The sequence below is a fragment of the Rana temporaria genome, chromosome 12 (assembly GCF_905171775.1).
Source record: "Rana temporaria chromosome 12, aRanTem1.1, whole genome shotgun sequence".
In the NCBI taxonomy this organism is placed as follows: domain Eukaryota; kingdom Metazoa; phylum Chordata; class Amphibia; order Anura; family Ranidae; genus Rana; species Rana temporaria.
In genome coordinates this window covers 91639078-91655579 of record NC_053500.1, presented here as the reverse complement: position 1 = coordinate 91655579, position 16502 = coordinate 91639078, and the positions used below count along the sequence as shown (strand labels likewise).

Below are 16502 nucleotides of genomic sequence, written 5' to 3'. Positions count from 1 at the left end.
CTTCCACGCATGCGTCGAATCATTACGACGCATGCGGGGGATGGATTCGGACAGATTGATCCGGTGAGTCTGTACAGACCAGCGGATCAATCCGTTGGACTGGATTCCAGCGGATCGATTTCTTAGCATGTTAAGAGATTTTGATCCGCTGGAAATCCATCCCCGGGGGAAAAAATCTGCGGAAAAATATCCGCTGGATTGTACACACCAGGGGATCTATCCGCTGAAACCGGTCCGTGGATCAATTTCAGCGGATCGATCCTCTCGTGTGTACGGGGCCTAGAGCTCAAGCCACTAGAAATAGATCAGATCAGATCTGCAAGGTGGCTACGTGGTCAAGTTACCTTGCGTTCGTCCGTCATTACAGACTGGATGTTCTGTTGGCAAGCGATCAGGCTTTTGGGAGAAAGGTCTTGCAGGCTGTGGTCCCTCCCTAAGTGGGTAAGTCTGTTATCCTCTCAAGGTGCTGTCCTGTAAGACGATAAGGGAAAAGTCAAGTTAGACTTGCTGGTAACTTGTTTTCCATGAGTCAGGACAGCAGCAACCCGCCCTTATTGTTTTGAAATATTATGCTGTGACTAACCATACTCTGATTATGTGTTCCAGCTTGGGCCGGAGGTTTCTCTAATACTACTGATAAGTGGAAGGAGCCTCCCTTTTAAGAAGTTTGGTGGAGGTGTGTTTCCTGTCAAGTGGGTGGAGCCACGCTCTCAAGGTGCTGTCCTGAAAGACTCATGAAAAACAAGTTACCAGTAAGTCTAACTTGACTTTTTTTTTTTTTTTTTTTTCAGATTATCCAGAGCGTTCTTTGCCATGAGGTGCCATGTTGAACGTCCAGTGACCAGTAAGAGAGTGAGAGCGATAACACCAAATTTAACTCGCCTGCTCTCCATTCACACCTGAGGCCTTGTAACCCTAATGAGTCACATGACACCGGAAAGGGAAAATGGCTAATTTGGGCTCAATTTGGACATTTTAATTTAGGGGTGTACTCACTTTTGCCAGTGGTTTAGACATTAATGACTGTGTGTCAAGTTATTTTGAGGGGACAGCAAATTTACACTGTTACACAAGCTGTACACTCGCTAGTGTAATTTCTTCAGTGTTGTCATATGAAAAGATATAATATTTTTTTTTTTACAAAAATGGGAGGTGTGCGTGTATAGATATTGTAAACATTGGGGGTTGTTAACTCAATGGTAAATGCATTTTTCAGCGAGTCCACAGCAGTCAGATGTTAGGTTTGAGGGCATGGCAGCCCATTTTTATTTAAAAGGCAAAAATAAACAGTTCACACACAGGATTCCCACGCAGGGGTTCTTCTCCAGTAATGTTCATAGAAAGAAAAATACCAAGCCTCCTGGCTCCCAGGCTCACTCAGCCTTGCAGTACCTGCTATACCTGGCCCACTCCTGGCCTCAACAGGATTATCCAGCTTAATGTCTTCCGGACTTCCTCCAGCCCCCTTGGACTCGCTAGCCACCTCAGGTCTACCAGCCTTCCCAGTCCGCCAGGCACAAAGTCCCCCCACACCAGGGATGTAGTCTTCCAGGGCAGACAGCTTTCCACACACACTGTGTTGAACCAGCAGCACACACTCCACCTTCCTCTCTACTCTGTTCTCACCAGTCCCTGATTATATTGGCTGTTTTCACCTGAGCACCCAACCTGCTGGCTATTCCCAAGACCTGGACACAGGGCCGGAGATCCCATCCCGCCCAAGTCTCTGCAGGACCTCCAAACCACACAGCCCCATTCAAACTTGGCAAAACCCGGAGAAAGCTGCCAAAACAGTTTTCTCCGTTTTAAAGTTATGCTGTGAAGTTCTGCAGTCCACTGACATGCAGACTCTGTGTCCGTTTTTGCTGCGTTTTTGTGGTGACCGGGACCCTGACTATTACATATCCCCCCCCCTTTGTTTTGAACCCGAAGGGGGCGGAACACCAGCACACGTCATTAGGGTTGGGACACCTCTGTGCTGGCTGTCAGCCGAGTAGGCCCAACCCTTTTTCCGGGTGCGCTTCCAGGTAAGTCCTACCCTGACTCTCCATGGGATCCCACTTTTTTCTATTCTACGCTTTCTCCCTCTTCTGGGGTTCCTGGGCTTATTTGCTTTTCCCAGGGGAACACTGCCTTTCCTGATACCCTCACTTTTTTTTTCATAATTTGTTAGGACCCATCCTGAGGAGAGACCACACATAGGCAAGTGACTATGCTCCACGGAACGATCACCAAGCTCCGCCTCACATGCTGTCCAACGCTCCATGGGTGGCTGTCCTAACAAATTACACTGACCCAAGCCCAAATCATTCCTTACGGAGACAATGCCAACTGGTGTGTGCATTACCTTGCTACAGGAACCAATTCCTTCTTCAGCTTCTCCCACAGTTTCTCCGGGTACTTTAATTTGTACCTTGGTGCGACTGACAGGAAAAATCTCTGCTATTGCCACGTCCATTTCGGTCCCTTCCTTCATGTGAAGTCTAGCGGGTGAGGCAGTGTCCGTGCCCTCTACTAACCGCCGCACTTTGGACTGCATCAGCAGAAATTTCCCTAGTCACCGCATCAGGCGGAGAGACTTCTGATGTTTTCAAGCGTTCTCCTGAGCGCCTTCCATCCAAACCGGTAACTGGAAGCACCCTCTCAGAGAACCTTGAGACCATCTGCCACACTGCTAACAAATATGGTACCAACCAGTTTCTCTTGTGATTAACATCAAACATAGCCTGTACTACTTGGCTCCACCTACTGGTACTATGCAGCACCACCTCGTCCGACCACGGTGGAGACACCCAAGTGTACAGCAAATTGCCTTTTTGGACTTCAAGCATTTTCAACAATACATTAGTCAACTTAATGCGACCCACGTCTACATACAAGACCCTTCTAGGGACTTTTCCATCATCAATGACGTGGAGGGGCTCATCCAATGAAGCTGGAAAGGTAGAGACATTTATAGCGACCTCCACCTCACTGACGGTATCGGTCTTCACAGCCTGGTGCTCAACTGGAGCGCCGTCAGACGTACGTATCACATTTATCCCTTCTGTCACAGCATCAGGGAGCCGCTGCAGGTCATAAGTTACATTGCCATTTTTGCACTCACTATTTTCCAGCGGTTGAGCTGCGGATAACACAACTGCCATGCATGCGCCCTTAACCGGTCCTTCTGACTGGAGGGGATCAATCTCTGCATGGGCCAACGTGCCCTTGGTCACAGGCCAGCCTGTAGTGCCTCTGTTGGGCATAGCAGGTGTTATGTCCACATCTGTGTTACCCAACCTAGCCTTATCCAGCATGGCTAGCAATTGTTTAGCCCAGCTGTCCCAGTCAGTGGTACTTCCCTGACAGGCATTCTGCAGTGCTGCACCCCCTGTTCCAAGAGGCATCAAAGGAACCTGGGTCTCATTACCCAATACAGTACATTTGTCATCGCTATATGCATCACATTGTACACATTGTACAAGCACTTATGTCACATTGGGACAATGCTTTGTCGCAAACCACAGGGTGCAATACCCCATTTTGACCAGATTGTTCTGGTGGCGCTACCAGCACATCCTGCTTTACACTACTAGCTTTTACAGTATGAATACATTTTTCACCAAATTGGTCACACACCAGGCGGGTGGTCTGCCCCCACACACTCTCATTGTGTGGTGCAGTCCCTCCTTGTTCCCCCAGAGTAGTACCAGAGCGGTCCTGGACAACCTCCAGTTCCAACACAGGGAGATCCCGGGAGGTTTCCATGGACAACCCTGCAGCTCTGCCTCTGGTGGTCACGGAAGACATCCTACTCCCATCCTTTTTAGTAAACATATCACCAATATTCTCAAATATGAAATTTCCAGAAACACATTTCTCAATCTTTAGAAGATCATCATGACCCTTAGATATAGCTGTAGCTATTGTGAGTGAACCCTTACCCACTAGAGAAGCTCTACAGCTGACCTGGGAAACCCTCCGCTCCAACACTGTCGGCTCTTGGGAGGTTTCCCTGGGCAACCCCACAGTACCTGTCTCTGTCACTAGGGAACATGGTATATGGATTTCTTTGGTCACCCCTAGTACAGCTCTTCCAGCACTCTGCTGGATTCCACCAGGTACATACAGAGTCCCCATGTCCTTTATTGTCTTTAGTCCTGCTGACAGTTGGGCTTTACCCTGTGCCTCCCCCCCTACTCTGGGTAGCACACTGTAGCAAGTCCACCTGTACCGCGGATCTCCCCGCTGAACAGACTTTCACTTTATTGGGTTCTGTCCCATAAACTGCAACAGTCTTACCACTTCCTGTAGCCGTTGTCATAGCCTTCATTTGAGTGCGTTGTCTCTTATCTGCGGTGTCTCCATAGGCTGAATCTTTCATATGGTCATGGAGAAACACTGCAGCCTTTCCAGACCCAACACCCCCTGCATGTAACACAGGATCCCTGTTGCTAGGGTTAACAGCAGACCAGCACTCCAAAGATGGTTGGCTACACCGATGTACACTCATGCTCTCCTGAGCCATTGCTTGATTGGTGCTTTGCTGTCGCAGGGACGCCTCTCCCGTTGCTATGGGTGATGACCTCCCTTTGCTGGAGCATTGCAGGCGGCCCATTATGCGATGGAACTCTCCTCTAAGAAGGATTTCCTCTTTAAACTGGCGGTAGTCATCCTGGTCACCGTCCATCAAATGGTAAACCGATCGGTACTCTACCCGTAATAAGGTTTGCAGCAACTTTGGCCACCGATCTCTAGGCCATTTCCTCCTTACAGCAACTTTTTCAAATTTTTCTAGGAAGTCTCCAACCTCCTCTGTAGGTAGCATGGGTTGCATGTAATCAGAGGCCACTATCTCAGCCCTTTGCACCGCATCCGACTCTTTAGTCTGGTTCCACTTGAACCACTCATTCACAGTCTCATACACCACTGGCCCTCCTAGGTGGAGACATCTTCTCAGGCCACACTGAGCTCACTTCCCCTTTAACTTGCTTTGACATGAACTTCTTGCATTTTGACTGCCTCATCCTTGCAGTCGCATGCACAGCAGCTTGTTACACAGTTCACAGCAGGAAAAAGGAAAACAAAAATCTCACAGGTGCACCACCTGTATGCCACACAGTCCAAAAATAAACGTATGCGCAATGCAGTTCGCCTGGCTGCCACACACAGCTAGCAGTAGTTCCTGCTGGGACTCACCACTGGAGCAAGGACCCGGATTCCACCGTCTAGATTGCCCGCATTCTCCACCACTGTAAACATTGGGGGGTTGTTAACTCAATGGTAAATGCATTTTTCAGTGAGTCCACAGCAGTCAGATGTTAGGTTTGAGGGCATGGCAGCCCATTTTTATTTAAAAGGCAAAAATAAACAGTTCACACACAGGATTCCCACGCAGGGGTTCTTCTCCAGTAATGTTCATAGAAAGAAAAATACCAAGCCTCCTGACTCCCAGGCTCACTCAGCCTTGCAGTACCTGCTATACCTGACCCACTCCTGGCCTCAACAGGATTATCCAGCTTAATGTCTCCCAGACTTCCGGACTTCCTCCAGCCCCCTTGGACTCGCTAGCCACCTCAGGTCTACCAGCCTTCCCAGTCCGCCAGGCACAAAGTCCCCCCACACCAGGGATGTAGTCTTCCAGGGCAGACAGCTTTCCACACACACTGTGTTGAACCAGCAGCACACACTCCACCTTCCTCTCTACTCTGTTCTCACCAGTCCCTGATTATATTGGCTGTTTTCACCTGAGCACCCTACCTGCTGGCTATTCCCAAGACCTGGACACAGGGCCAGAGATCCCATCCCGCCCAAGTCTCTGCAGGACCTCCAAACCACACAGCCCCATTCAAACTTAGCAAAACCCGGAGAAAGCTGCCAAAACAGTTTTCTCCGTTTTAAAGTTATGCTGTGAAGTTCTACAGTCCACTGACATGCAGACTCTGTGTCCGTTTTTGCTGCGTTTTTGTGGTGACCGGGACCCTGACTATTACAATATATAATTTATTTATGCACTACGTGCATATGTGCACACATACACGTGTGTACTAAGGCGCGCACACACACCCATACATACCTGTCTCCAACTGTGTAAACAGTCTTTTTGTCTAATTATCCCTCAAGAACAAGAGAGGGAAGAACACACAGTAATAGGACAATTTCTTGCATTTTACATAATGGAATAGCTTATAATATCCTTAATGTATATTAATACATATGTTAACCACTTAAGGACTGCCTCCTGCATATATACGTCAGCAGAATGGCACGGCTGGGCACATGTACGTACAGGTACGTCCTGTACTAGTACCACTCGACCCGGTCCGAAGCTCCGGGACCAGTGGACCTGATTGCCGCTGGAGACCCGCGATCGGTCCCCGGAGCTGAAGAACGGGGAAGAGCCGTGTGTAAACATGGCTTCCCCGTGCTTCACTGTGGCGGCTGCATCGATCGTGTCATCCCTTTTATAGGGGGACACAATCGATGACGTCACAACTACAGCCACACCCCCCTACAGTTGTAAACGCACTCCAATTTTGTTTGGGAGCCACGTCGCACGACTGCGCAATTGTCAGTTAAAGCGACGCAGTGCCGAATCGCAAAAAGGGGCAAGGTCCTTTAGCTGCATTTTGGTCCGGGTCTTAAGTGGTTAACAAAGTAAAGCAACTTTTGTAGCTAAAGCTAATAAAAATATGGGGCAGAATGATAAGAAATTCTGACAATGACATTGTATTAAATAAACGTATTCATTTCCGTTTCCTCGTTCAGGCCCTTAGGTGCCAAAGTGTTAATGGTGAAAAAACAGTACATTTCCTGTTGACATAACCACTGGAAAAGTTCTGCCGGGGAAACTGACTTGGATCCAAAGGCCCATACTTGAATGTCCTTGGAGGCCTACGTATATAGCATACCACATGGGCAAGAGAGGCAATAAATCAAAAACATGAAGGAACAGTTATGAAAGGCATTGAAGTGAAAAGTTCTCCAGTTTGTGGTAAAGGATTTCTGCCCATGCTGTATTACACAAGTAAGGCACAAGTCTTTTTTACAGCAGTACATGCCAATTAATGGAATGAGGGTTAGATGATTTCTTCTCAGGTGGTTTTACAGATTAAATTATGCTGGGAGGTAAGTTGCCTTTAACATTGGGGGACTGTATAAATGGATTGTTTTACCACTTGACGACCAGCTGCCGTGGTTATACGGCGGCAGGTCAGCTTGATTCCGCAAACCGTTTTAGCTGTACGCCGGGCCCTTTTTAAGCAAGATAGCAAGCGCGTGTGCCCGCTGTATCGCTGGGGTGCCGATGCTCGTGACCGGCGGTTGCGGTGTTCTGTTCTGTGAGGAAAGACAGATTGCGAGTTCCTAATACAGTCCCATCCCCCCCTCAGTTAGAAACAGACTAGGGAACACAACCCATTGATCGCCCCCTTCCCTGCCAGTGCCATTTTTACAGTAATCGGTGCATTGCACTGATCGCTGTATAAATGCCAATGGTCCCAAAAATGTGTCACGTGTCCACCTTAATGTTGCAGTCTCGATTAAAAATATCAGATCGCCGCCACTACTAGTAAAAAAAAATAATAATAACATTTTTATAAATCTATCCCCTATTTTGTAGACTCTATAACTTTTGCGCAAACCAATCAATGTACGCTTGCGTTTTTTTATTTTATTTTTTATTACCAAAAATATGTAGAAGATTACATATCGGCCTAAACTGAGAAAAAAAAATTGCTTTTTAAAAACCACTTAAGGACCGCTGCACGACGATATACACGACGACATACATAGACAGAATGGCACGGCTGGACACATGGACGTAAAGGTACGTCCCGGTCCGAAGCTCCGTGATCGGACCCGATTGCCGCCGGTGTCCCGCGCTCGGGTCACCGGAGCTGATGAACGGGGAGAGGTGAGTGTAAACAAACCTTCCTATGGCTTGTCACTGATCGTCTGTTCCCTGTCATAGGGAACGACTATCAGTGACGTCGCACGTCCAGGCACGCCCCCCTACAGTTAGAAAAAACACATTAGTACACACTTAACCCTTTAGCGCCCCCTAGTGGTTAACCCCTTCACTGACATTTTCACAGTAATCAGTGCATTTTTATAGCACTTTTCGCTGTGAGACAATAGTCACAAAAATGTGTCAAAAGTGTCCGATGTGTCTGACATAATGTCGCAGTCACGAAAAAAATCGCTGAAAATCGCTGAAAAACATTTTTTATAAAAATGCCATAAACAATCCCCAATTTTGTAAACGCTATAAATTTTGCGCAAACCAAACTGTTATTGCACTTTTTATGTAGAATATTTTTTTTTTTTAATGTAGAATACCTATCGGCCTAAACTGAGGGAATTTTTTTTTATTTTTATATATATATATTTTGGGGGATATTTATTATAGCAAAAAGTAAAAAATATTGCATTTTTTTCAAAATTGTCACTCTATTTTTGCTTATAGCGCAAAAACTAAAAACCACAGAGGTGATCAAATACCACCAAAAGAAAGCTCTATTTGTGGGGGTAAAAAAAGACGCCAATTTAGTTTGGGAGCCAGGTCGCATGACCGCGCAATTGACAGTTAAAGCGACCCAGTGCAGAATCGCAAAAAGGGGCCAGGTCCTTAACCTGCATATTGGTCGGGGTCTTAACCGGTTAAAGCAAAAGTACTAAATATTTTTTAGTTTTGTTTATAGCGCAAAAAATTCAAATCGCAGAGATAGTCCAATACCACCAAAAGAAAGCTCCATTTGTGGGCAAATAAAGGACGTAAATTTTGTTTTGGTACAGCTTAAAGTCAGCTAAAGTGACTTGTGTCGAATCGCAAAAAAAGGCCTGGTCATTGCGCAGCCAATTCTTCCGGGGCTGAAGTGGTTAAAATTGTTTAAGATGCTGTAGTATGGATCACTGTTTGTTGAGAATATTTTCAATTTTCTGATGCTTAACCACTTAAGCCCCGGACCAAAATGCAGCTAAAAGCCCAGGCCAGGTTTTGCGATTCGGCACTGCGTCGCTTTAACAGACAATTGCGCAGTCGTGCGACGTGGCTCCCAAACAAAATTGACGTCCTTTTTTTCCCCACAAATGGAGCTTTCTTTTTGTGGTATTTGATCACCTCTGCGGTTTTTATTTTTTGCGCTATAAAAAAAAATAGAGCGTTTTGAAAAAAATGCAATTTGTTTTACTTTTTTCTATAATAAATATCCCCCAAAAATATATAAAAAAAATTTTTTTTCCTCAGTTTAGACCGATACGTATTCTTCTACATATTTTTGGTACAAAAAATCGCAATAAGCGTTTATCGGTTGGTTTGCGCAAAATTTATAGCGTTTACAAAATAGGGGATAGTTTTTTTGCATTTTTTTAAAAAAAAATTTTTTTTACAACTAATGGCGGCGATCAGAGATTTTTTTTTTTTTTTCGTGACTGCGACATTATGGCTGACTCTTCGGACAATTTTGACAAATTTTTGGGACCATTGTCATTTTCACAGCAAAAAATGCATTTAAATTGCATTGTTTATTGTGAAAATGACAGTTGCAGTTTGGGAGTTAACCACAGGGGGCGCTGAAGGAGTTATGTTTCACCTAGTGTGTGTTTACAACTGTAGGGGGGTGTGGCTGTAGGTCTGACGTCATCGATCGTGTCTCCCTATAAAAGGGATGACATGATCGATGCACCCGCCACAGTGAAGCACGGGGAAGCCGTGTTTACATATGGCTCTCCCCGTTCTTCAGCTCTGGGGAGCGATCGCGAGGGGGCGGCTAGAAACGTATAGCCGCCCGCTCATCCCGGATCGCTCCCACGGAAGAACTGACTGCCGCATGTACTGGGGGGGGTCCCGATCGGACCCGCGGAAAGGCAGGGACGTACATGTACGCCCATCTGCCTGTACGTGCCATTCTGTGGACGTATATGTACATGCGGCGGTCGTTAAGCGGTTAATGTGGTATTGCGTAATGAATCTAACACCCTTTTCTCCCCAAGTCTGTGGTTAAGGTGCACGGATGTCCTGGGTATAGTCCAGGGTACAGGGCCTGGTTGATGAGGTCCAAAGGATATCCCTTATCCAAAAACTTTTGTTTAACCACTTGACCACTGGGCACGTAAACCCACTTAACCACTTGACCACTGGGCACGTAAACCCCCTTAATAACCAGACCAATTTTCAGCTTTCTCTCACAATTTGACAATTACTCAGTCATACAACACTGTACCCAAATGAAATTTTCGTCCTTTTTTTCACACAAATAGAGCTTTCTTTTGGTGGTATTTAATCACCGTTGGGTTTTTTATTTTTTGCGCTATAAGAGAAAAAAGACTGAAAATTCTGTAAAAAAATAATAATTTTTCTTTGTTTGTTATAAAATTTGGCAAATTTAGTATTTTTTCTTCATTCTTTTGCATAAATGTGAAAGATGAAGTTACGCCGAGTAAATAGATACCCAACATGTCACCCTTCAAAATTGCACACGCTCGTGGAATGGCGCCAAACTTCGCTACTTAAAAATCCCCATAGACAACGTTGCAGGGTATTGTGGGGTATTTTGGGGCATTGCGGAGTATTTTGGGGCATTGCGGAGTATTTTGGGGCATTGCGGAGTATTTTGGGGCATTGCAGAGTATTTTGGGGCATTGCAGAGTATGGGGGCATTGCAGAGTATGGGGGCATTGCAGAGTATTGCACAGGGAGGGATGGATGGCTGGATCTGTGACTGCATGTGTCACAGATCCAGCCCGCAGCAGCAGCAGCAGCAGCTGCTTCCGCTCTCTCCCCTCTCCTCTCTCACACTGTACCGTTCGGTACAGAGAGGAGAGGGAGGAACCGGCGTCATCAAATGACGCCGGTTTGTTTACTAGTGATCGCTCCGTCATTGGACGCAGCGATCACGTGGTAAACCGCCGCTATCAGCTGCGATTTTCCGTGATCAGCCGGGTCCGGAGGACCCGGCGGTCACGGAGACTCCCGTGTGCGCGCCCGATTCTGGGAGGACGTACATTGACGCCCTCCCAGAGTTAAGCAACCGCCTTGTAGACGGATTTCGTCTATAGGGCGGTTGTTAAGTGGTTAATAACCAGACCAATTTTCAGCTTTTGGTGCTCTCACAGTTTGAATGACAAGAACTCAGGCATACAACACTGTAACCATATGACATTTTTATCCTTTTTTTCCCCACAAATAGAGCTTTCTTTTGGTGGTATTTGATCACCTCTGCGATTTTTATTTTTTCCTCTATAAATGAAAAAATAACAACAATTTTTCTTCATTTCTATCATAAAAATTTGCAAAAAAGTAATTTTTCTTCATAAATTTGGCCTAAAATGTATACCGCTACATATCTTTGGTAAAAAATAAATAAATTTGGATATTATTTAGTCTGGGTGAAAGTTTTAGGGGTAGATCCACAGAGCGAGTACGCCGGTGTATCTGATACGCCGGCGTACTTTCAAATTTCCCGCGTCGTATCGTTGTTTTGAATCCTCGAAACAAGATACGACGGCTTCTGGGTTAGATCCGACAGGTGTACGCCTTCGGATCTAAGATGCAATACTTCGGCGTCCGCTGGGTGGCGTTCACGTCGTTTTCCGCGACGGGTATGCAAATGAGCTATTTCCGACGATCCACGAATGTACGAGTGGCCGGCGCATTTTTTTACGACGTCTGTAGTCTGCTTTTTCCGGCATATAGTTAAAGCTGGTATTTCGTCCCGTATAGTTAGATTTGCCATGTTAAGTATGGTCGTCGTTCCCGCGTTTAATTTGAATTTTTTTTTTTGCGTAAGTCGTCCGTGAATCGGAATGTACGCAAGTCACGTCTATGTTAAAAAAAAATGACGTCCTTGCGACGTCATTTAGCGCAAAGCACGGCGGGAAATTTAGGGACGGCGCATGCGCAGTTCATTCGGCGCGGGGACGCGCTTCATTTAAATGAAACACGCCCCCTAATCGCCGATTTGAATTCTGCACCGTTGCGCCACTTGAGATACACTACGCCGCCGTAACTTACGGCGCAAATTCTTTGGGGATTCGAACCAGCAAAATTAAGTTACAGCGGCGTATCTCACATACGCTGCGCCAATGTATTTGTATGTGGATCTACCCCTTAGGGTCTACAAGCTATGGTACCAATTACTGAAAATTTATCAATTTGATCACATCTGATGTACTGACAGCCTCTCTCATTTCTTGAGACCCTAACAAGCCAGTAAAGTACAAATACCCCCCAAATGACCCATTTTTGGAAAGTAGACATTCCAAGGTAGTTAGTAAGAGGTATAGTTAGTTTTTTGAAGTTCTCATTTTTTCCCACAATTCTTTGCAAAATTAAAAAAAAAATTCACACCATATTGTCATTATAACAGGTTATTTCTCTCAAATGGCATGTATATTCCACAAATGACACGTACAGAGGCCCAACACCGAAGTAGCAACTTCAAGCATTCTAGGAGCATAAATTACACATCTAATCTCTTATCCACCTATTACACTTTTGAAGGCCCTGGAGCACCAGAAAAATGGAAACGCCCACAAAGTGACCCCATTTTGGAAAGCTAACACCCCAACGTATAACCTATTAGGCAAAATGAGTCCTTTTTTTTTTTTTTTTCCAGATGTTTTTGGAAAATGTAGAAAAAAAATTTAAACGCATTTTTTTTTTACACAAAGTTGTCAATTTATAGAATATTTCCAACACATAGCATGTACATAGCAAAAATTACACCCCAAAATATATTCTGCTGCTCCTCCTGAGTATGGCGATGCAACATGTGTGAGCTTTTTTAACAGCATGGCCACATAGAGACCCAACATCCAAGAAGCACCATCAGGTGTTCTAGGGACACAAATTACACATCCAATTTCCTTACAATCTATCACATTTTTGAAGGCCCTTCATATTTCTAACATAGCATGTACATACCAAGAATTACACCCTAAAATACATTCTGCTGAGTAATGGGTAAAAAAAAAAAAAAAAATTACCTGTGTTTTTAGTAGTGCAATTGTCACAGGAGGAGAGCCCCGATCCAGGCAGCAGGCAGGGACGTGGTCAGCGACAGTGAATGGAATTGTCCACACAGCAGGCAGGAATATTGTCCATAGTCAGTACAGGGATACTGTCCATATACAGTCCAGGGCCAGTGCAAGTAGAAACATTGCCAGCAGTGCAAAAATATTGGTCCTGGTAGTAAGCAGGAACATGGTCCAGGTAGCAGGCCAGGAAAGAATGGGGACAGGGGTAGAGGCTTCTCCAACCCAAATCTCTTTGAAGCCTCCGGGCAACCAGACCCTAATCCGGGAATGAGAAAACGAAAAAATTATTTTTTTTCATCCAGAAAAACAATTCTGGAGCCCCTCACATATGTGAGACCCCTGTGTTCCCCCTAGCATAGCAGGGTAAAAGATCAATCCAAGAGGCAGGCAAAAAACATGGTCAAACGGTCCAGGGTCAGTTCCAGAGCAGGCAGAGGTAGGTACAGTTAAGCGTTAGGCAGAAGCGTGGTCGTAAAACAAGCCAGGGTCAGTTCCGGAGAAGGCAGAGGTATTTTTAGCGTTGGGCAAAAGCGTGGTCGTTTAACAGTCCAGGGTCGGTTCCGGAGAAGGCACAGGTATGTACAGTGCAGTGGCATCAGGGGTCTGGAGGAAAATGACAGGAAATTTGAATTTTTATTTTTTACCTAATAATCTGGAGCAGTATGGTAACAGCGGAAACATACGCCTAAACAGAGGCCTGGTTGGGAAGGACAATCGGGACAATAAACTGTGGTGTCTCGTCTGACTCCTTTTCTGGAGCACACCCGGCATCTCTTCTGGCGTTTGCGCCCATTTTTTACGGGGGGGGGGGGATTTTGTCAGGAAAGTGGCGTTCGTGGAGTCTGCTCACGCAATCAGTGCGAACAATTTCTGGTGGGATTTCAGGGAACAAAAGGGCGGTGACAACTTCTTCTTGAAAGTAAAGATAGGGTGCGGGATTCGGTGTTAATTTTTTGTATATAACATAAGCGTTATAGAAGGACAAACTGAAAAAATAAATGGACACTTTTTTGTACCAGTGACGGGATTTTCTTGAGGGAAGGTAGGGTTCAATCATCTGATCGTTGAAGTCCACTCCTCCCATAAACAAATTGTAATCGTAGACACAATATGGTTTCTGGACTGGGCCTTTTCTTTTGGGGACTTCCACGTAGGTGTCTTTGCGGATGGTGGTAAGCATGTGGACGTCTCGTCTGTCCCTCCACTTGACAGCCAATAGCTCCTGGTTCCTGCAAAGATGTCGTCTCTCCTCGTTTTAGCTTCTGATTGACCAATTTTTGTGGGAAGCCCTTTCTGTTGGTTCTTACTGTGCCACATGCTGGGGTGTCTCTCCGGTGTAGATTGCGAAACAGGGGCAAGCTGGTATAAAAATTGTCCAAGTAGTGGATAGATAAGCTCCCAGACCACTTTTCCACTGCTTCCAATATACTCTGGGCATTCGGGGGGATGCAGTTGGGAGTCCTTCCCTTCGTATACAAGGAAGGAGTAGATGTACCCTGTGTCTCGGTCGCACAGTTTGTACATTTTCACCCCATATCGGGCCCTTTTGCTGGGGCTGAACTGTTTGATGCCCAGCCTGCCGGAGAATTTCACAAGGGAGTCATCTATGGATATATTCTGTTCAGGGGTATATAACTGGGGGAATTTTTCAGAGAAAAAATTTGGGAGTGGCCGAATTTTAAATTTGTCAAAAGAAGGGTCATTTCTGGGAGGGCACTGGGTGTTATCATTAGGGTTGTCCCGATACCGATACTAGTATCGGTATCGGGACTGATTCCGAGTATTTGCGGGAGTACTCGTACTCCCGCAAATACCCCCGATACCAATATAGAATACTCCCCCCCCGCCGTCGTCGCCGTGACGCCGCATCCCGCCGCCGTTCGCCGCATCCCCGCTGCCGCTGACTGTGTAATACGCCGGGAACATTACAGCTTTGAATAGCTGTAATGATTCGCACCGCGCATAGACACTCCCCCTCGCTCGGGTGAACTGTCCAATCCCGAGCGAGGGGGAGTGTCTATACGCAGCACGGCGCCAATCATTACAGCGATTCAAAGTTGTAATGTTCCCGGCGTATTACACAGTCGGCGGCAGCGGGGATGCAGGTAAGCGGGACATGGGGGGAGACAATGGCTGGACGGGGGAATACATTGCTGGATGGGGGGTGACAATGGCTGCATGGGGGGTGACAATGGCTGCATGGGGGGTGACAATGGCTGGATGGGGGGAGACAATGGCTGCATGGGGGGTGACAATGGCTGCATGGGGGGTGACAATGGCTGCATGGGGGGTGACAATGGCTGCATGGGGGGTGACAATGGCTGGACGGGGGAATACATTGCTGGATGGGGGGTGACAATGGCTGCATGGGGGGTGACAATGGCTGCATGGGGGGTGACAATGGCTGGATGGGGGGTGACAATGGCTGCATGGGGGGTGACAATGGCTGGATGGGGGGAGACAATGGCTGCATGGGGGGTGACAATGGCTGCATGGGGGGTGACAATGGCTGCATGGGGGGTGACAATGGCTGGATGGGGGAATACATTGCTGGATGGGGGGTGACAATGGCTGGATGGGGTGACAATGGCTGCATGGGGGGAGACAATGGCTGGATGGGGGGATACATGGCTGCATGGGGGATACATGGCTGCATGGGGGGAGACAATGGCTGGATGGGGGGAGACAATGGCTGGATGGGGGGAGACAATGGCTGGATGGGGGGAGACAATGGCTGGATGGGGCGAGACAATGGCTGGATGGGGGGGAGACAATGGCTGGATGGGGCGGAGACAATGGCTGGATGGGGCGGAGACAATGGCTGGATGGGGCGGAGACAATGGCTGCATGGGGGGTGACAATGGCTGCATGGGGGGTGACAATGGCTGCATGGGGGGTGACAATGGCTGCATGGGGGGAGACAATGGCTGCATGGGGGGGTGACAATGGCTGCATGGGGGGGTGACAATGGCTGCATGGGGGGTGACAATGGCTGGATGGGGGGTGACAATGGCTGGATGGGGGGAGACAATGGCTGGATGGGGGGAGACAATGGCTGGATGGGGGGAGACAATGGCTGGATGGGGGGATACATGGCTGCATGGGGGGAGACAATGGCTGGATCTGTGGGGGGACATCGCTGCATTTGGGGACACATTTTTAAAAAAGTATCGGTATTCGGTATCGGCGACTACTTGAAAAAAAGTATCGGTACTTGTACTCAGTCCTAAAAAAGTGGTATCGGGACAACCCTAGTTATCATTATAGTGGAGGAACCGTAGAATCATAAAGTATCGCGATCTGGGCATACGGGATGAGAAGACTGGCATGTGGTGGATGGCTTTGGTAGACCAATAGGAGTAGGATTGTTTTTTTTTTTTTGAGAGACCCATATTAAAGGTTAGGCCTAAAAATATTTTGAACTCCTCTACGGTCAGTTCTCTCCACTCAAAGGGGCGGGCATAACTGAAATCAGGGTTGCT

General features: G+C 46.9%; 1 protein-coding gene across 3 annotated transcripts in view; it reads left to right on the top strand.

The window, feature by feature from the left end:
* Positions 1-16502, top strand: part of LOC120919601 (PSMC3 interacting protein) — a 524670-nt gene that overhangs the window by 21329 nt on the left and 486839 nt on the right. For 2 of the 3 annotated variants that reach the window (XM_040331823.1, XM_040331821.1), the window contains exon 2: positions 6751-7009. The exons of the other annotated variant lie outside the window; for it this stretch is intronic. In XM_040331823.1, the coding sequence (XP_040187757.1) occupies positions 6940-7009 (70 nt within the window). In that variant the 5' untranslated portion in view covers positions 6751-6939. The remainder of the gene's footprint in view (positions 1-6750; positions 7010-16502) is intronic. 3 annotated transcript variants of the gene reach the window in all.